General features: G+C 40.0%; 2 protein-coding genes across 2 annotated transcripts; one reads left to right on the plus strand and one right to left on the minus strand.

Moving 5' to 3' along the window:
- Positions 1 to 315: 315 nt before the first annotated feature.
- Positions 316 to 5,074, minus strand: LOC121868410. The gene is made up of 7 exons (XM_042369024.1): positions 4,996 to 5,074; positions 4,719 to 4,787; positions 3,996 to 4,220; positions 3,624 to 3,845; positions 3,070 to 3,329; positions 2,748 to 2,880; positions 316 to 2,466 (listed from the first exon to the last, which is right to left on the minus strand). The coding sequence occupies exons 1-7, from the start codon at positions 5,033 to 5,035 to the stop codon at positions 773 to 775; spliced, it is 2,643 nt and encodes an 880-aa protein (XP_042224958.1). The 5' UTR covers positions 5,036 to 5,074; the 3' UTR covers positions 316 to 772.
- Positions 4,997 to 20,702, plus strand: LOC121868411 (evolutionarily conserved signaling intermediate in Toll pathway, mitochondrial-like). The gene is made up of 10 exons (XM_042369025.1): positions 4,997 to 5,174; positions 7,627 to 7,782; positions 8,328 to 8,520; positions 13,099 to 13,231; positions 14,537 to 14,646; positions 14,961 to 15,077; positions 15,375 to 15,479; positions 17,332 to 17,440; positions 19,820 to 19,942; positions 20,442 to 20,702. The coding sequence occupies exons 2-10, from the start codon at positions 7,628 to 7,630 to the stop codon at positions 20,555 to 20,557; spliced, it is 1,161 nt and encodes a 386-aa protein (XP_042224959.1). The 5' UTR covers positions 4,997 to 5,174; position 7,627; the 3' UTR covers positions 20,558 to 20,702.
- Positions 20,703 to 21,785: the final 1,083 nt, after the last annotated feature.

A 21,785-nucleotide genomic window follows, 5' to 3' on the forward strand; every position in this document is an offset into this window, starting at 1 on the left:
TACAGATACAGAGTGGATAATAATAACAATATTGACATGGCTGAGCCAGTTGAGAACCTGAGCTCTCTTTGGGGCACCTGATATATACTATACATTTATCTCAAGGAAGTATTATGTAACATTTAGTATCACCTGGAATAGTGCAATAGCATGGTAGTAATAAGTACATCTCATAGTGTTACCACGGTTATCACTTCAATATTTATTTATACATATATATACATATATATATATATATATATATATATATATATATATATATATATATATATATATATATATATATATTTATTTATTTATACATACATACATATCGTTATTACCCGGTATCTCATTTACTGTTTCCTCAAGGTTATTTTACAAGATGAGTGACTTTTGATAGATATTGTTATGCCGAGGCATAATTTGGTATCATAGTACTTGTGAACTAGGTGTTCTGATTAATTTCTGTATTACCTTTGTAAGAATTTTCTAGACTTTTATATTTTATTTCACAGTATTTTATAAGAGTAAATCAATTCGTAGAACTTTTGTGCCCCATTTAGTTCATTCAAATTTTTTAAATCATCTCTACGTGCATTTGTAATCTAAGTTGTACTAAAAACACATAATTTTAGGTTGAAAGAAATATAAAAGCTTCAAAAGTATGTATACAATCAAAGTTGGTTGTAATAGTAATAATAATAATAATATCTAAAACTAAAACATAATAATGGTAATGATCATTTGGCTCTCTCACATATTTTACTCCAACTCGTCGTATAATTCCTCATCAGCCACACAATTCAGTGACAGGTCCTCTCGTCTCCCAGCTGCCGCAACACGACCTGTCAGAGGTGGGTGGTTGGTAGTGGTGGCGGATGGTGGTGTTGGTAGTCGTGGGCTGTGGGGTGTTGGGAAAGGTGGTGGATGGTTGTAGACGTGTTCGGTCGTGGTGTGGGTGGTGGTGATGGCTCGCTGGTGATCGTGGGCTCTGTGGGAAAGACATGTTTGAACGAGCTACGTTACTGGCGGCAGGTGTACTGGAGTCAGCCAAGGGAGACCAAGGTAGACGGCTAAATGAGGAAGAGCGGGAACCAAGCAGGCTGGGTTCATTGTCATCCATGAGTTTACAGTTTATTTTCCTGCCGCAGTGTCCAGGGAGAGTGCTGGAGTGCGTCTCGTGTCGTTGAAAACCATCATGCTGTGTATGAGGTATCGGCAGGACAGTCGTGTAACCTGATATGCCTTTACCACTCGTAGGTGTCTGTTTGACCATCTTTGAAGACTGGGTCTTCTTCTTGGTAGATGTTTTCAATTGTTGTTTGTTAGTGTTGCCATCCGCCACAGGTCGACCGTTGTCAGGGTTTGTAGTGCCCCGTGGAGAGCCCCTGGACAACCCGTGTGAATTAGAGTGCGATTTCTTCTTTTCCATTTGTGTCGAGGAAGCAAGTTTTTCCTTCATTCCTAACATTAATTTTTTATGTGCGTCATTAGCGGTCCCATGTGAGTACTTAAACACTTGTTTATTATCCTTGTTGTTGCTGCTGCTGTCAAGGTCGCTACTAGACACACCAGCTACACCTTGATCTGGTCCCTTTGGTCGTCTGTCTTTGTGACCTTTGATGGGCTTCTTGTTGGTGGTATTGGCGTCCGAGTTCTTCTCTTGTTTCTCCATTCCTCCCTTTCGTTTCCTTTCTGTATAATTTTCTTTTATTTTCATTGGTCGATCATCTTCGTGGTCGGTTGGTTCACGATTCTTCAAAGTATCGCACATCTGTCGCTGGGCAGCTACAGTGTTTTGCACCTTCTGTTCTGAAGTGTTAATGGTTTGTTGATATTTGTCAGGAGGCGTTAGAGAACTTGTTTGGATATTTTGTGTTTTGCCAGAGCATTTAGGACGACCAGAGACTTTGTCGCAGCCAGAAACATCCAGGTAGCTGTCTTTAGCTTTAGAAACGTCATTGTGTCCAGGAGTGCTCCCAGATCTGCTTGTGGTAGTGGCATCTTGGCCTGATGGAAGGATGCCACCCTTATTTCCGGGTGCACTAGCAACATACATACAACCAGAGGCACCAGAATCCTTACGTTTCCTGTAACTGTCTCTGTCTCGTGAAGGAGTCCTCTGCTTGGAAGGTGAACCAGCACCACCACCACCACCAGCCAGGTGTTCTCCAGCGGGAAGGTGATGAACCTCGGCCAAGACTTCTCTACTTGTGTTGACCCCATCGCCGCAGGACACCATAGGCAGACGTTCCTGTATTCCTCTCTCTCTTATTGACACGTTACTCAGGCCGCCCCATCCAGACCATGATGGCGCCTCGTTTTCTGATTCATGCCTCTTCTCCCGCCGGTGTGACGCACTTACCTTATGCCTGTGCCAAGTGTAAATAATGGCGGTGGAGAGTACCAAAGAGACACCGCTTGCTCCCCCAATTAGCAGAATCAATATGGTTAAATCCCAAGGTTCACTGGACGAGGAACTACCTGGAAAGGAAGATAGACAAAAGTTTAGCTGCAGGAGAACCGTTCACTGTGTTTATATGATAGAATGCTACTACTACTACTACTACTACTATTATTATTATAATAAACAAATACAGACCTGAGCCTCATAAAGCCATCTTATACGGAGGCTAGAGTTAATAAAGTGTAAATACAGTATTCTGAAGTACATTATACCTAAGAGATAATATTACATAATAAAATGATAAAGTAGTGAATCAGGGTAATATCAACGTTAGCAAATAATACAACACTGTACTTACTAAGGAGCTTGTGTAGCCGCTTATCACAGCCCAGGGACCAGTAAGCTATCTTGTCTGACTGGAAGTGGAAGGTCACCTGGTCTTGTCGCTGAATGGCGGCCCCTTTACTGGCTGTCAACTGTGTGTTGTTAATCTGAAACAGTGAGGATCTAGTTAAGTGAGAGAGAAAATATGAGGACACCGCATGATATATTGTCACAGGGGTTATAATGGCATCCTGGTGGTGACTTGGGTCCTTTTAGCGCCAAAATTTGAAACGAGAAAACCCACGTTCAAAGTTTTTCCAACACTAACCTCTACAACAACAACACACACTACGAACCTCTGCGTTGGTTGTGTCCCACAGGACCACGCGACCGTCCCCCTCCCTCGTCAGCTTCAGTTGGTACCATTTGGCCGAGGTGTCGAGGGTAAAGTTCAAGTTCCTGTTGTTATTGTTTTCCTGTCCGTGTTCTTTGATAGAGAGACCCAGTTGGAGGTGAGTGTCTTCGTCAGGGGTCGACACCCATATGTCACTTTCATCAGCCAAGGGCACGAGGGTGTGGGCATCCTCGTCAACAGGAGTCTTCTGGATTACACATCCTGCAACACCACCCACCGTCATGGTTAGGTTAGATTAGGTTAGGTTAGCTTAGCTAAGGTTATGTTAGCTTAACTTAGGTTAGCTTAGCTGAGGTTAGCTTAGCTTAGGTTAGGTTAGGTTAGGTCCCCCCTCACCTTTCCCTTCACTCTCTAGTTGGCTATTCACGACAGATATTACATTATTGATTCAATATTTTATAATAAAGAACGTGATTTAATATAAGAATATTAGTTGTGTTTATGTAAAGGTAGAACTGTAATATTACCACTAACTCTCTCTCAAAACTCTCTTACCAGATGGACAGGAAAACAAGAGATCAATGTTGCCTCTGCCCCTAGTGACGGCGACGTTGTAGGTGTAACTTTTCTCCTGCCGCTGTATAGGGAGAGGAACTTTTGTCTTGGCTGTGTCATTACCTCCCACAATTCCCTCTATCACCAGAAAAGATCCAGACACCTTCATCATCTGCCAGTCTTGTGGGCCTAACTCCACCACTGCCAGGGTACTACCGTTGGCTGTAGGGAAGACTCACTGGTTATCGTGATGCAACATTTATGGCTAAACAAGTGACTGTCTAATGTCTCTGTCTTTATCTTTCTCTGTCTATTCTATACATATCTGTTTATTTATCATTCTTCTATCTCTGCCACACCACTCCCACGTACCATTAGTAACATTGTAAGAGTACAGACGGCTCTCCTGGTCCAGTCTATTATATCGGAAGTTCAACAGGAGTGGGGGTGTAGTTGTGGCGTTCGTCGCCTCCACCAAGAGAGAGAATTCCTGCGGGGCGACGTTGTAGGTGTCGTCAAAACGCAGAAACACCTGACGTCCCTTTCCTGTTATCGTGTTGTTCATAGAAGATTTCTTCACCTCGCAATCGTCCTTTACTGAAAAAGGTCGGAACGCTGAATGGGACAGTCTTTTGACGAGGGCATCTTCACTAAACACGTGTCGTTTATTACGGGGAGGAAAATTAAATAAAACTCTCACGTGAAGGGGAACTGTTCACAGTATGAGTCGTACACAATGTGGGTTGAAACTTGAACATGGAATGAAACGGTTTGTTGACATTGAACTCTTGAAAAATCTAATCAACTTTGGAACGTAGAAGGACCTCATCATTATACAGGAGTCTTTTACTACACAAAAGAACATGGAATGATACTATTAATAAACAAAGATATTTGTTCTAGACTGAGGACGACAAGACCAAGTTAGTGGGTTATACACCAAGTGAGGGTCCCTCTTGTCCTGATAAGCCTCAACCCAACCACTCATAGCCATTAAGAATGGGACCCTTAACGACTGGGTCCCAATTATAATGACTAACTTCGGGCCTCAGGGGACTGGGGCACATTATGTTAGGTACCACGGTGAGGACCTACCTGCTGGTGAAGTGTTATCGGTCATGAAGTTTCTCTTGTCCCACCAGGCCGCCTCCGTCAACCTCCCTCCTGCCGATAACAACATACATTACACACACACACACACTTATGACACGGTTGGCATTACACGTAGTCACCCGCCACAGGACAAGGTACCATAATTCTGTACAATAATGATTTTTTTTGTTTGCTTTACAAACTCATGTGACATATTATCGTGATTATCTCTCTCTCTCTCTCTCTCTCTCTCTGGACCGGAAAACACTATACCACCCACCGCTCAGTAAGGCCAGCATCAGTAGTGGCCACCCCAACATGCTGTAGCCTCCTCCAAGGAATAGAGAGAGTCCTTGGCCTCCTCCACTCTGGCCACCTTCGATCACGTCACACCTCAAAGGTCTTCACAGGGGAGCAAACTTTTAAACGTCGGCCTCTAAAACATCACCGACGACAAAGGTATGACTTGCTGTCAGGCGGCTGTGAAAGGAAGTATAGGTACCGTCTGTGATTTAGACGCCACACATCCTGATACTCCAGGTGATACGGGACTGGAGATACCGACTCACAGATTGAAATTTTAGTTTGTCCTTAAGGAAGAAATTTCTGCCAATACTAATGACTGAAACGATCGAATGTGCTGGGTTGTGGTTGATAGCTAGAGGAACATACTATAAGGATATGTAACAATGCCTTATCTTGGTTTCCCGTGGAATGGCGTCTTGTGCCCTGATTTTTTTTTTTTACATTTCGCTCTTTTTCATCATTTATAAAAAAGAGCGAAAAATTATTTTTTCTTAAAATTTTGCTCTAACATTATCATAGACGGGGGAAATAACCACTGAAAGAAACATATTATTCTAATTATAATAACAATCGTTGATTTAGAGTGTAGTACAGCGGTTCATGGATTCAGCCACAGGCCCGGAACAGATGTTCTCCGGGTGCTACTGTTTCCTCTTATACTATACTCACACTGCAAGTAATCACAAAGTACTAATTAACAGACTTTGTGTTTTCTTGTTTTCTATGTGGTTATCAACATATATACATGGATCACGCGCACCTACAGTGATTTATTTGCATATATATATATGTATATATATATATATATATATATATATATATATATATATATATATATATATATATATATATATATATATATATATATATATATATATATATATATATATATATATATATATATATATATATATATATATATATGTGTGTGTGTGTGTGTGTGTGTGTGTGTGTGTTTTAGGAATTTATATCATGAGTGCAGTTAAGGGTGTACTCTCGACTATTAGATGTACTTTATGATATGTTGTTCATGCGACGAATTTCACAATAAAATGTTTACCAAAGGCGGACATATAACACATATGCTGGTCGAGTCGTAGACAAATATAAATGGACTCGTACTCCTCAGTCTCCTCAGAACCAAAACAAACCTCAGATGGGACGCAACCTGTTACTTTAAATGTCTTCTTTTTTTTCTTTTTTTACTGAACATACGACTCGTCTTCTCTCTGACTGGATGGGCTTTTAATTTAGAGAAAAATAAGGTACGAAAGGCAATCATTAATACATTATTATGAATATAGTCATAGTTTTGAGATGGCTTTACTAGCGCCAACCTCCACTAAATAGATATATGTTCAGTAAAATCAAACAAAATATATCATTTTTTTTATCACTACGTACATAAACAATATATGTATACAAATATTAAGGTATTATTTTACTTTAGGACATAGCGCGCCCGAAAGTTATAAACTACTGAAACATTTAGGTCTCCCTATTTTGAACCCCATATATACCAGAAGGAGTTTTTCGAATTTGTTCGTTTTTTCCACAGATACTGTTTGGATGATAGTAAGTAATAAAAACGTTATGACAATACACAGGACCTAGTAGAACCTGACCGAACTAACCTAACCAAAGAAACCTGGTAATATTGCAGTAAACAGCAACCACAGAATTCCGGAAGTTCACTACACTCAATCGATAGAACTACAGGGTATTTCTTATATGATCATTTTCTTATATTACACTTCCGTCACAAGTTGATGATAATGAAGTTATTTAATTTTAAAAAGAAAAAAATCAGAGCATCTGTTGCCCCTACGCTGTTGCTCAGATTGTGTGTTTGTATGTTCACTTTCGGAGTAAGGTGAGAAATACTGTAGCGGCTATTTATATTCTCGTGGAGGCGGACCATGAGACTCTGGGTTATTACATACCTTCTGGGGGTCCCCGTCTAGGGGGTTAGGTAAGGTTTAGTTTAGTTATGTTGTATAAGTTAGCAAGCACAGAGTACCGGGAATTCAGAACACGCAATCGATAGAACTATTATTTCTACTATTTTTTCGTGAATAACAGAATTTCTGTTGTGTAATGTGTTCTGACATTTTCTTGTCGCGATTCAGAAAATTTTAGAATTCGCTTTTACCACAAATCACTCATTTTGGCTCTCCCCGACCTAGATTTACACATGAGCTTATACAGTAACTCTTTGTTGTGAAAATTCTGCGTTAAAATATCCACAAATAAAGGAAGAAGAACCATTGTGACAAAGTAAACTTGTGTCTCGTAGCAGCAGTAAGGCGGCAGCTTTCTATACCATGACGCAACAGTATTCTGAAATCTTCTGACTGGTAGAGGCAAGAAACCTATGAAGATTCTGTCTACTCTTGCCTTATTTTGCATGACATGTGGGGAGGCAAGTTGTGTGTCTTCCTGTACATAAGGTTACAGCCACAACCTCATCCACTTACAACTCCTTACAAATCTATAACTTCTGATGAGCACTGTAGTTATGTGAGACAGAGAGATACTGTTGTTGTGTTGGTATCAAACAACAATTTTATAAGTAGTTACAAGTATTATTTTAATTTTTTTACAGGATGGCTTCCACATCATCTCTGCTGTGGGGTAGAGCCTCATCTAAATTTGCATTACAATATGTGTGGAATGTTAGTAGAAGATTGCAATCACCAGTCTTCTCAAACACCTTCCAGTGTCGCAGAAGAATTACAACAACTCCGTTACAGGCAGCAAGGTAAGAAAATTCGGATCACTTGTTGATTAAACACTCCACTGCTACCTGGAAGAGATAGGTTTGGTTAGTATTAGGCTGGATAATCTTGAGGTGAAGTAAGCTGGGGCTAATCTTCGAGTAATTGGAAATTACTGTCTCAGTCATAAATATTCAGACATTTGATAAATATTCTCTTGTGTCTGAGAAAACAATAGAGTCTGATCCCTGAAGTTATCACTATGTTTATTTTATGTCTGTTATCTAATAATATCTGGACCAACATATTTCTTCAAAAGGAAACATATTTAATAAAATTTATTTTTACTCCTCAAGGAAATAAAATATGATTCTGAAGGATTCTCCTCTGCTTATGTGTGCTTAATGGAGGTTTTGAATCTGAATGGTGTCCCCTGTGAATTGGTCTTACTGGTGTTGTACTTCATTAAGTAATTTCATGAAATATTTAATGTTGAGTTAATTTTTCATGATCATCACATCTATCGTCAGGATATTTAGTTGTAAAAATAAATGTATGATAATATAATAATGAGGTGGTCACTTCTCAGGAAGGAACACAATGAAGAAAAGACAAGTTTAACCATCCAAGGATACTTTGCATCAAAAGATCGCTCCAAAGAAACATTTCTCACCGCCTGTGACGTCTTCAGAGACAAAGGCCCACATCTACGAGGCCATGTGGAGTTTATTTATGCTGCCCTGAAAAACATGGAGGACTTTGGAGTTCATAAAGACTTAGAGGTATGTAACTTTTTTTTAACATCATATACTCATTAGGGGGCAGGGAAAAAACACTTTTATTTGAGTTGCAGGCTGCACTTTTCAGGCATCGTTTGTATGGCTGTAACAAACACCTGTGCAAAATTTCATGCCATTTCATGCATACTTACCCTGCCGCATCGCGAACGACTTTTTGTCAACTTTTAGTGTATACCAAAAATTAGGTGTCATTTAATGTTTTCCAGGATAATGATAAATTTTACATGGGTGACATCGATTTAATTCACATGTTATTTTACAGGTACACCGTATAGAAAATCATTACAAGTTCATATTGAAATTCTTTTTTGTGCGGAACCTTGGCATCATTTTCCTAGACAATAATCTTTGCCTAATATATCCATCTCTCGATTCGTATCCCGTCACTTCAGTGCAAGCTTCAGTCATCACTTTTATGCCTCTCTCGACCGCCTGAGTGCTGTTTGGCCACTTGGGCACCACTAATGGTGTCTCAAGAATGTCATTAACCTGTAGATTTGACAGAGAAGCAATGTAAGGAGGCTCAGTCTTGAGTTCATTCCTCCAGTTAATCATGGAATGATAGTTTTTTGCTTGCCACTTTAGTTTCGGAGTCACCACCTTTCTCATGTTGACTACAGGAGGCACATCCTCATTCCCATCTCCATCTTTACCCTCCTCATCAGTATAGTTTAACAAATTCTCGTCAACAGCAGCATCAGAATCTTCCTCCTCCTCTTCAGATCTGCCAGTGCATTCTTCCTTTTGCTGATTCTCCTCTCTAATTTTTCTTATCATTGAGACAGCTTTTTCTCTAACAGTCATGTCCTCATCTGCACACATACCAAGAAGAAGTTGATCTGTGTGGGCGAAGTATGCATTTCTCTGGACAGCCTTCTTCACTATCGTCTCCTCCTCACTATTCAGGTGTTTCATATATAGCAGGGACTGGAATACGTTCCTTGAGCCGTGTGTTACGTAAGGGTGTATCTTGATGTAAAACCACATTGGAGCACTGAACTTTATTATTGTAATGACAATTCTTTTCAACTCATGGCTGGGTCTTGATGTTGCTACATACAGCCTGAGGATTCTACTCCATAAGGTGTTCCACCTTGACACACAGGGAGGACCTGGCTCAATAGCAGCCAAGTCATCTTCAACAACACCTGTGATAACTCCTTTACAAATCCTATACAGGTATTTCTGATCCCAGGACAGATCTTTCTCCACTTCATCATTAAACACAGGGAAATCAGGGAAACTGACTGGCTGGAAGGCGACAACTGGAAGCTCAGACAAAGACTCCTTGATCTGCTTTCCAATGGGACCACGCCAATGCTCAGGACCACTTGGTTTACCATCATAGTGATAAAAAACTGCGCGGAAAGGCAGCTCATTTCCGTGAAGCTGACATATGAAATAATGGAGCGGGTGACCAAGTAACATTTCAAGATGATGAATGACTCCATTTTCTGATCCTACATTTACATTGGTTCCATCACAACCAACACACACAATGGGCTGCTGGGTTAGATTTTTCTCCACCAGAAACTCGTGAATAGTTTTGGCAATCTGCTTTCCGTGTCCAGTCTTGGGAGTCACATGTGTGAGATATTCATTGCCAGGCTCAACCATGATGACATAATGATCTTTCACCATCATCCTCGAACTCCATTTCTCGGTCTTCTCATTCTTTATCATCACACGAGTGGCGGTCTTCTTACCATCAAAATAGAGTGACGTCAAATTATCTAAACTAGCCATCTCAATTTCTTGCCTCTTAAATCGGTATTTTTGTCTCGCATCCCGCAGCTTATGTGGTCCAATAACCTGACTCTTGTCATCCTTTGTGATAATGCCATAGTCAGTTAAGGTGGCAGTAGCAATGGCAGCTCCAGCATAATCACTAATCAAGTATCGGTCACAAGCGGCAGCCAGTGTAGGGAGTCTTGTCCGGTTCTGTGAACTGGTGTCTGTCAGAGCCCTTGGATCAGGGACAAAATCAGCATCAGTATTGACGAGAGGAATATCTCTTGAATCATCTGAATTATCCTCAACATATGAAAAAAAAGTTGATAAACACTGAACAGAACATTGCACTGCCCCAGCGGCTGTTTGGATAGTACTGTAGGTAAATTTAAAAATTTCAGTAGAAAATGCGGCAGACTAAACCTCGACATATCAGCTTCAAATTTGGCATGGAGTCTTAGATATGTATAAGGAACAATGCCTGAAGAGTGCAGCTTTGAGCAAAATTTCACTGCCCCCTAATACTCATACTTTTAACGGCCAAGGAGTCCTCATAAGAAGAGTGGTCTCCCACTTTTCAGAACATCCAAGTCAACTTCAAAGAATTTTTTTAACTTTTCATCATCTAATAAATGGGGGATAAGGTGAGAGGAGATTAACAACACATCTGCTGTTTCTTGAGTTATACCAAAGCAAAATCAAGGTTTTCCCCCAGTGGAGGCTATCCGTGGACATGTTTTATGCTTCAGTTCAGCTCTTATTCTGCATAAACCTGAAACGCAACACTGGGGTGTTGAGTGCTTGAGGGTCTGTGTTACGTGCATGTGCACACGGAGTGGTGTAATGCGTTTAGTGTGACAGCATTATGTTAGTGTTAAGGTGCAATCACTGCTTGCTTCCTTTCGCTTTCAGCTGCTGCCGCTGGCTAGCCCTCGTGGCGAACAGGGAAACAACTTGCATAAGTCTTCCCCTGCCAGTACACAGCCTCTTCACCATCAAGACTCGTGCTGTGCCTCCTTGCGGCAACACACGGTAACTGGGTGCCTCGTGGGCCCAGGCTAGGCCAGCAGGGGATCTCGGAGTAGCAATGGGCCCCAGAGGGATGGCGCCTAGGACCATTGGCATGTGGACACGTCCTGGTGCCTACCAACCACTGCCCCACTGCCTTGCAGATTATCCTTGGTAGGTATAAGGCTACGGGAGTATAGGTGACCTTCGGGAGATCCTGAACACCTATGCAGATGCATATGCACACTTCGGCCTTGAGGTGAATGTACGTAAGACTCGGATTCTCTTTCAGCCTGCCCCTGGTTCAACAACACCTCCACCATCTATCCAGCTCAACTGTACTACCCTCTCTAATGTTACCCACTTTCGGTATCTCGGCTCCCACCTGTCCACCACCGCGGACATCAATGAAGAGATTCAACATCGGATCAGATGTGCATCTCAAGCCTTTGGCAGACTCCGTACCTGTATCTTCAGCTATAGGGAGCTGAAATTATCTACAAAGTTGCATTTATATCGAGCAGTGCCTCCCCATCCAGCTATATGGCAGTGAGACATGGGTCACATACAGGAGTTACCTCAAGGCACTTGTAAACTTTCACCAACGTAGTCTACGCTCCATCATCCGAGTTTGCTGAGAAGACAAAAGAACAAATGCTAGTATTCTTGCTGACACCAACTGTAGGAACATCGAGGCTACCATTATCCATGAACAACTACGTTGGACTGGCCATGTTACCCGCATGGACGACAGTAGACTGTCAAAGCAGCTACTTTACAGCCACCTAACGAATAGTAAAGGTAATGCTGGTGGACAACGGAAAAAATATAAGGATAGTCTTAAGACAAACCTGAAGAGTGCCAAATCGACCCCCTCACCTGGGAGACGATTACTCCACACCATAACGCTTGGAGGAGCACCACACAAGAAGGTGTCAGTACTTTCAAATTAGCCCGACTGCAAACTGAGGCAAACAAGCGCCAATGCCAGAAAGACGCTGCCGCCGCCCCTCCCGCACTAGATGTAGCCCTTCACATGTGCAACGTCTATGAACGACCCTGCCGGACCCGTATCAGTCTCTCAAGTTATCTTAGAACTCACCAACGAAGGTGACATCCTCAATGACTCATACCATTGTCTCATTGCTGGATGATCGTCGTACTCGATTCTGAGTGACAGCAAAGTAGTAGTAGTAGTTGTAGTAGAAGAGAGATACCATCCTTCATGAGCAGCCTGTTTTATGATGAGCTATATCACCAAGGCTATGGCTCAAAAATTGGGTTTTTGAATCTCTCTCCTATTTGCACTTAACCCAGTGTTTGAAACAGGTGTGCAGGAGTACAGTACAGTATTACAAAGCAACACCTACCTCAGGCTTTACATTGACAATCACAGTCTACAGGATAACCCAGGAACCATCCTTAATATGGTGGTTGTGAGTAATCAGCTGATGAGATTTAGCTGCCAACTTCAAGGATTCCTAAGCTTTTGGTCCGTAGGCTTTGTTTGTCAATATGGGAGTCACCTGACCCAGGTTTTCAGTTATAAAATGGGATTTCAGGATGAAATACCCATAATTTACTGTTCAGCAGTGTTTTAATACAAAGTGCTTTTATTTTGTAATATATATATATATATATATATATATATATATATATATATATATATATATTATATATATATATATATATATATATATATATATATATATATATATATATATATATATATATATATATATATATATATATATATATATATATATATATATATATATATATATATATATATATTATAGTATTGTATTTCCTTTTTTACAGCTATATAAGAAGCTTTTGAATTTGATGCCAAAGGGAAAGATGATTCCCCAAAATATGTTCCAAGTGGAGTTCATGCACTACCCCAAACAGCAGCAGTGTGCTATTGACTGTCTTGAGCAAATGGAAACTCATGGTGAGTGTAATATTGTTCCCATTACTGAGAATTGGAGCAAGTATGTGTTGATGTCTTGGTCATTTCCTGTCTTTTTCTACTCTTATCTTGCACCACAGTCCCTTATTATTTCCTCAATAATTTTTAGGTTTTAAGTTCCTGACTCACACCCTCATAGAAGTAGAGGAGTAATAAGTCCAGGTGTCATATCAGATAGATAGAAGCATTTCCTTTTATAGTTTCCATGTCGTGCAAGTCACAGGTTGAGATCTCTCAAGATTTGGAGCTTAAATATAAAATTAGATTAATCAATTGTCTCATGAGGGGATGTACAGTTGACTGCACTCCTGCATTTACCACTTAGCATTGCTAATCCTCTCTCTCCATGAGGTGTGAACCCTGAACTTTGAAGTGTGAACTCAAAGCATTTGCTAGTGAGCTGGAGGGAGAGAGGAGGGGTGTGTCAGAGTAGGTTTCTGTCTGTGGGGGATGGAAACAGATACGCAGGGTGAGGACAGGAAGTGTACTATATCAGTTGGGAGAGATTACATTGCAGGATAATGCTTTGACAACATCAACGGGTTTCCCCGGTTGAGTGTAATCTTCTAGTGCTCGCCAGATGAAAATACTACAATTACAATGGAATGAGAGGGAGATGAATTCATGCTCTAAATAAGGTATTCCTTTTCAAAATGGGGCATTTATGAACAAATGGATTATGGATATGTTCACTACTATGAGATGGAACTTCCCCAGCTGAATAAAATCGTTTGGCAGTAGCCAGAATAAAATAGATAACAAGACATTGTACTGAAGGGATTAATTAGTAATCAAATCAATGAGGAAGTGGACACCACATATTTATTGTAATGCAATCGATGTGAACAAAAATAGTTCAGTTGGCAGCTGTCCAGTATAGAATCAGTAGATCACATAGTTCATTTGTGCCAAACTATGAGGTTAAATGAGTAAAATAAATTGGCATTGTTATTATTATTACCTACCCCAACACACCCCTCTACTCTCCCTCCCGTTCACTAGCGAATGCTTCGAATTTACACTTCAGAGTTTGGGGTTCACACTTGAGGGAGAGACTATTGGCAACACTAAGTGGTAAATACTGGAGTGGAGCCATCTGTACTGTACATGTTATTTTTACCTTTGTTTAATTTTTGAGTGCTGAGTTTCTAAACCTTTGATGTCCAATATAGAGTTTATTTTCCTTTTAGAAATTTGAAAACCTTCAGATAGTTTGCATGCAAAATCAGTGTAAGTATTCAGCTCAAGTAAAGTAATTGTAAATAAAAGATAACATGGATTTTGCAGGTGTGATGCCGGACACAGAGATGGAGCAGATTCTCTTGAATGCTTTTGGTAAATACAGTCACCCTATACGCAAGTATGGTCGAATGATGTACTGGATGCCCAAGTTTAAGGTAGATTTTATCATTATTTTGGATCATATGAAGATTAGGCACCCCACTTATTTCACCGGATAGTTGAACATCCTAATGCGAGCTTAATATAGCCTAACATAACTCCTGACATAACTAAAGCCCCAGTACAGGTAACATTAGAGTGTTTAACCATTAAGTAAAATAAGATTTTTATTCACTTTTAGAAAAGTTACAAAATAATTGTCAACTTTATTACTACAGTACTGTAGTACAGTGTGTTGTAATGTTACTTGCAATATAGCCGTACCACAAATATGTCACATCTCTTTACTTATTGTTTATAAATGTTTCAGAATGCGTCTCCGTGGCTTCTTCCTGACATTGCTCCAAATGATGCCTTTGAATTGGCAAAGTTGGCTGTTGCACGAATGTGTACAGTTGACCCTGCTTCTACACTATCTGTTTTTGAGGTTTGTATTAACATAAAATGCCTTTTGAATAGAGTCATAAGGTAAAAAGATACCATTTGCACCACTATTGGAATATTGAATCCTGGTCACTTAATTCAAGTGCCTTATACTTAGTACAAATACTGTCTTTATCATGCTCAAGGGCCCAAAGGAACTGTAGCCCAATTTCTGAGCTAGGAATCCACTGCCTTGTCCTGGCTTGTGATGTTAAAAAGTCACAGTATTTTTCCCTTAATCATAAAAGAGGATGTTAAACTACAGTCCCTCATTTCTAGCCAGTTTTATAAAAATTTACAGACCAAGGATGTGGAGGACGCCATAGAGGACACCTGGATTGTAAGTGGTCAGAGCCTAGTGCAGCAGGACCTGTTGAACAAGCATTCACCTGATGAGCCTATCAAGGTCAGTCAAGTTGTCTTTGATATAAGACTTCATTTTTAATTAATTTATACAGTATAGTGTAAGTGTATAGTAACTCCAGGTGGTAGCAACACTTTGTCCCTCACCACTCTGCAGTCACCAAGATAAGTGCAGTACAGTACAATGAAGTGTTGTGTTATGTTTTGTTAGAGTATATTACTGTACAGTATAGTCTGCATTTACGCGGTCAATTAAACCTGTGGAGGTCCGCGTAAAACGAGAAACAAGTAAATGAAATAACAGAACATATGGGATTAATGGAAATAGAGACTGGGCCTTCTCCCAAACTACACTTTTTCCAACACAATACGTACCTTGTAGTAAAAATAACATCATAATTTTATGATGTTATTGATACACACATAATATTTAAATAAAAAACTACAAATCTAAAGGTGTTTAACACTTACGTTAGTAGAAAAGATGGGTCGGCACACGTGGATGGCGGCTGGTTCCGAAGCAGAGGGCAGATTAGTGGCCCTCCGGTGAATCACTTTCACTACTCGCAGAGGTTTGCAGGGCCTCCCTGACAAACCCCTCAAAGTCCATATCCTCACTGTCACTATCACTGACTTGGGCTGGCTGTGGTTGTGGTGGGTTGCGGGCGAAGAAGTCCTTAATACTACGTTGACAACTAGCATTGATGTTGTCGTGATAGATCTGGACATACGGCTCCATAATTTTCAACAGAAGGTTATTACACACTTCATACCGATGATTGACTGGGTCTTTGTCAAGGACGAGCTTGATTTTCTCCCCCAACTCAATGATTTCCTTCACATAACCATGGCTTGGTCCAGGTAATTCAAGGTTTTTCTCAGATGGTGGGGGTCCAGCGGAAGCCATTGTTAGGGGAATAGCGGGCACAAGAGAGAGCTGTATATTCGGACTGAGAACATTGAGACTGGCCCGGCTAGGTCAGCGACTTCTGGTGGCAGGGCACGTCATGTTACATTAGACCAATCACAGCTAGCGGCGGAGGGAATGCGTGGGTGGTAAGGATGCATGGTCCAATCACAGTCCGATACGTCATATGACGTCAGCGATAACGTAAGAGCGACCTAATGCGCACAATGTCCGTGCCTCTTCCCGCTTAAATGATGAAATTTACCGTTTAATTAAAACATTACATTCTGGCAAGGCACCGCGTAAATGACCAACCGCGTAAACAAAATCCGCGTAAATCCAGACTATACTGTACAGATGTTGCAGTACTATAGTGCAGTGTACAGTCATTGTAATTTGGGAAAAATAACATTGTACAGAACTATCCTCTGATGTGTGTATGTTAAATGAATATCACACAGCACAGTCACTACCACCAACTCTGCCTCTTACCTCAGTACTGTAGTGAGGAAATGCATCATTTAATCAGTGTACACATCAGTGCATTAAGTTCATTGGAATACTCAGTACACAGTGGTGGCTCAGAATTTTATACACTTTAGCCCTTAAACAGTGGCCATCATCAGTGGATGCTTCATGTTCCTTGCATTCAATTTTTGTGTACAGTATATGGGAGCTGAGTAGAAAACCTTTAACCAGCAGTTAAAAATTAAGCACTGGTAAATATCTATATACAATATTTTGAGATATTGGAAGGCATTTAAACTACCTGGGTTCATGTACAGTCGGGGACAAAAGTTTGCTCTCTGTGGTGAAACTGACTCATGGGAATAAGTCTCTGAACTGAGTTACCTTGGTGCAGTTGTGATGTTTTAACTCATTTGGGGTCGATACTTCTTCATTGTGGGAGAAAGCGAACTTTTGACCCCAGGTGTGTACGATTTGCCTAAAGCCATTATATCACCTTACAGTACTTCTTATTAATCAGGTGGAAGGTCCGTTTCGTATATTCCTGCGTGATAAGTGTGTTGGCTACTTCATTCTTCGAGCTGAAGCCAAACCCCGGCCCCCGCCACTCAAGAGACAAGAGATTGATGGTGAGTTTAGGAAGTGCCTTTTCATCATCATTGTCATCATCATCAATCATTACACTGGGGAACAAAATTCAACTTTTTGTCAGTTGCATACATTTTGAGACCTGTTTCTGGGTAAATTGAGGTCACTGATTTCAAATATGGCACCGGTTTTTTTCTATCGGGTCTAGTTTTGTTGCGGTGAGTTACCTACCATTTACTACTATATATAGTTAGACTACCATATACTACTGCTAAAAATCTAAACCAGCACACAGAGAGGAATTACCAAACACGTAGAATTAATTTTTAATTACTTTTATTTACCTTGACAAGCATATTTTGGATTCATCAGTTGCTTTTGTGAACTATGCCAGATTTATTCAGGCACAAACTTGCGTTTAATGGACTGTCTTGAATATCGCCTCTCAGTGCAGTCTCGCTGAATGCTCCAGCAATAGTCCGCCATCATGTGAATGTCCCAGCGACCTTGATACCTGTCTTCCATGACTTTGATATCCTGGTGAAAGCGTTCACCTTGCTCATCACTCACGTCCCCCAAGTTTGCCGGAAACAGTTCAAGATGACTGTTCAGGAAATGCATCTTAATGCTCATGTTGCAACCTAACACATGGAAACTTTCCATCAAAGATTCAACGAGCTTTTTATAGTCCTCTGATTTCCTGTTTCCAAGAAAGTTCCTTACAACAGAAACGAATGCTCCCCATGCATTTCTCTCAACATCAGTCATGGATTGAGTGAAGGCTTGGTCTTTAATCAGCGTCCTAATTTGAGGGCCGTCGAAAATACCTGCTTTGAGTTTTTCTAGCGTTAAACCAGGGAACACTTCACACAGATACTTAAAACAGTCACTGTCAGTATCGAGCACCTTGACAAACTGTTTCATAAGGCCCAGCTTGATGTGAAGGGGCGGGAAAACAATTTTTTCACGTTCCACTTGGGGTTCATAAATGATGTTCTTTTCCCCAACATTGAGGCTTTCCCTAACTGGCCATTCCTTCTGAATCCAGTGTCTATCTTTGGCTCTGCTGTCCCAGAGGCAGATAAAGCAAGGAAATTTTGTATACCCACCTTGCTGTCCTAGCAAAAAATTGACCATTTTTAGATCAACATAGATGATCCATTTGTGTTCTTCATATTTGAGTAGCTCCAAAACCGTTTTGATGTGTTCATATTTTTCTTTCAGGTGTACTGAGTATCCTATGGGTATTGCGCCAAAGATGTTGCCTATATGTAATAAAACACACTTCAGACTCCGCTTAGAGCTATCTATAAAGAGGCGCCACTCTTTAGGATCATAACCTGGAGCTCCCATCGCGGTGACTAATCCAAAAATATCACAACAGTAGACGAAGTCAAATTTAGAATCAAAGAACTGTAAGAGGTTCTTTTCTCTGTTGCGAAAGAATGTTACCTTTGTGTCTATTTTCAACAAGTTTTTATCTTTTAACCGTGAAGCCAACAATCTGACAGCTTTTTAGACAGACCCAGATCTCGAACTAAGTCAATGAGTTCTGCTTGGCTAAATGTTTGCGGTTCTGTTGATATGCCTGCAAAATCTGAGTCACTATTTCTGTTAGTTGACTCCTCTGTGACCTCAGTGTCATATTCACTGTCAGATTCAACGGAAGCAAGTTGAGTGAAGATAGGCTTTGGAACATCATCTGAATGGGGCACAGGCCTGATTGCTGAATCTAGACCTGATCTGCACAAACGAATGCCATTTTCAGAATCTGTGACCTCAAATCTACCAGAATCAAGTGTCAGAACTCATGCAACCGAAAGTGTGTTCCCCAGTGTTATTATTGGTGTTGTTATGATTGTTATTATTATTATTGTTATTAGTGTTGTTATTAGTGTTGTTATTATTGTTGTTATTATTATTATTATTATTATTATTATTATTATTGTTATTATTATTAGTGTTATTATTATTATCATCATCATCATCATTGTTGTTTTGTCATCATCATCATTATACTCTTTACTATCATTGTTGCCATTAATGTCATCAGCATAATTTTCCTCAAAAGTACTGTAATTACCCTTCTCATTATTATCATCACATCAACATTATCATTTTGAGTGTTTCCAGTTGGTTATTACTTCAATAGTTGTCAATATGAGGCTTTATACAACTTTCTGGATCACCTGAAAATTAAGCAACCTCACCTAACCTAAAGTATCCTGACTTAACCTAACCTCACCTTTCCTATCTGAACCTCATCCCCCAAATAATCATCAGGGTGGTTATTCTTTAGGTGAAATAAGCTGAGGGGGTAGAATCTTCAAGTGATCTAATTTTCTCAACCAGATGTAGAAGTGAATGGATTTTAGAGAGAATTTGGAAACTCACTACATTAATATTCTTTCTCTTTCCAGACGTTGGAGATCTCAAGTTCTGGTTCACTGGTGAGATGCAGCCAGATGAGGAGGTGGCTGTGTCTCATCCTATTAGTGTCCACGAACAGGAAGATGGCACCATTCTGGCTATTTGTGCTACAGGTACAGTAATAGTATTTGATTTTGTGTTTTTTGTATCATTACTACTTGGGGATTTAGCTCCGGAGTTTATTTCTCTTGATGATTAAATACCCTGATGCTGCTTGGAGGGTTAGGTTAAGTTAGGTTACCATTGGGGTGGTTAAGCTAAAGGTGAAATATGTTTACTCTTAATTTTCTGTTATTTGATCTATATTTTAAGCTGCACATGTCAGATCAGTGAAGCCAACAATACAGTTACTGACTGGCTGCCTCACTCAAGAGAACTCTGCATCATATGAAGGTTAGCACCCCCAGTTTATTTCACCCGTTGATTTAACACCCTGATGCTACCTGGGGGGTTAGGTTAAGTTAGTATTAGGGTGTTTAGTCATCAGGTTAAATAAGCTGTGGATGCTAATCGTCATATGACCCAAAACTCTTATATCATTTATGTAGTGTTAAACTATTTAATGTACTATTTTTTAGAGATTTACTGTACTTTGGTAACTCCTCTTACCAGGTACTTCTGGAAGGATTCACTCTTGTCTTGGATCCGGCTGTTGGAGAATACAAACCCAAACCTGGCCAACATACCTGTACTGTTTACACAAGCCAGTCCTATTGGAGATATCATGACCACCGACGAGCATGATGAACCTGCATCAGTGGAAACGGTCTCTTGAAGGTACCTAACTGTCAAAATGTATAAATTGGATACAGCAGACAGTACTGATTGTTGTAAATAATGTATTTCTAGTTACAGTAAAAGACAACTCACTGACTTCTTTATTCATTCCACAAGCGGTGGTTAGTGGGAGTAGTGATACCAATCATCAGTTTTCAGTGATTTTTTTTTACATCCCACACTCACTTTACTCATACAGTACAGTATTGTGATTATCTCAGGGAGTAGTGAACTTGTTTTGCCAGCTAAGAGGGCGCTTGAAAATCCTACATATAATGCCCAGTTCCCTCTCTGTAAAACTGGGTTAGCGATAGGCATCACAACTAACCTACGCTGGTATGAAAAGTGGCCATAAAATGGTGACAATAATAATGATATTCCACATTCATTATCTGTCATTTTACCTGTTTATTTGCCTTTCCCCAGTTATAGTTACCAGTTATTAATGTGGACTGTGTTAGTACTGTCTGCCTTAAATGACTCTCAGTGAGTATAGTATAATACTCATATAATCCCTGTACCGTGTACTTTACCAGAGTGACATTCAGCAGAGGAGTATTGAATCTTTTTTTATGAGCAAATTTTACCATGGTTCACCTTTGACCTCATTCTCAATTCTTTTTAATGAGTTAGCACATACAGTACTTCAAGTTTCTTGGCTATATTAAGTTTCAATACACCAACACCTTTAGTAATGAAGTGGATGTACAGGTATTCTTAAGTGTCCACCTCATTGCCAGTGGCAGGGAAACATGGGGTGAATGGGGATAATTTCAAGATGTTCATTCAGTAATACAAAATCTTTAATGTGGACTGTGCTAATCAGACTTGGGTCCAAAGCTGAAGCCAACCATTTTTAAAGTCACGAAGCCAAAGCCAGCTATTCATTAAGTTTATGAGACAAAGCCAAGGCTTAATTTTTTTTTTTTTTTTTTTATGGGATTAGCCCACCATGGCACAGGTCAATGACCCACAGTAGGGCCTGGGGGCGAAAATATAATAATGTAATAATATTAATTAATAAAAATTATTAAAAATAGTAAATAAAAATATAATAATGATAATAATAATATTAATAAAGGACCATAAATACAAAAATTAAAAAAGAAAGATCACTAGTGAGAAACAATATACAGTATGTATGTTGTGTTGTCAAAGTAAAAGAAACAATTGAGACCC

This window comes from Homarus americanus, unplaced genomic scaffold (assembly GCF_018991925.1).
Source record: "Homarus americanus isolate GMGI-L3 unplaced genomic scaffold, GMGI_Hamer_2.0 scaffold19318, whole genome shotgun sequence".
In the NCBI taxonomy this organism is placed as follows: Eukaryota; Metazoa; Arthropoda; class Malacostraca; order Decapoda; family Nephropidae; genus Homarus; species Homarus americanus.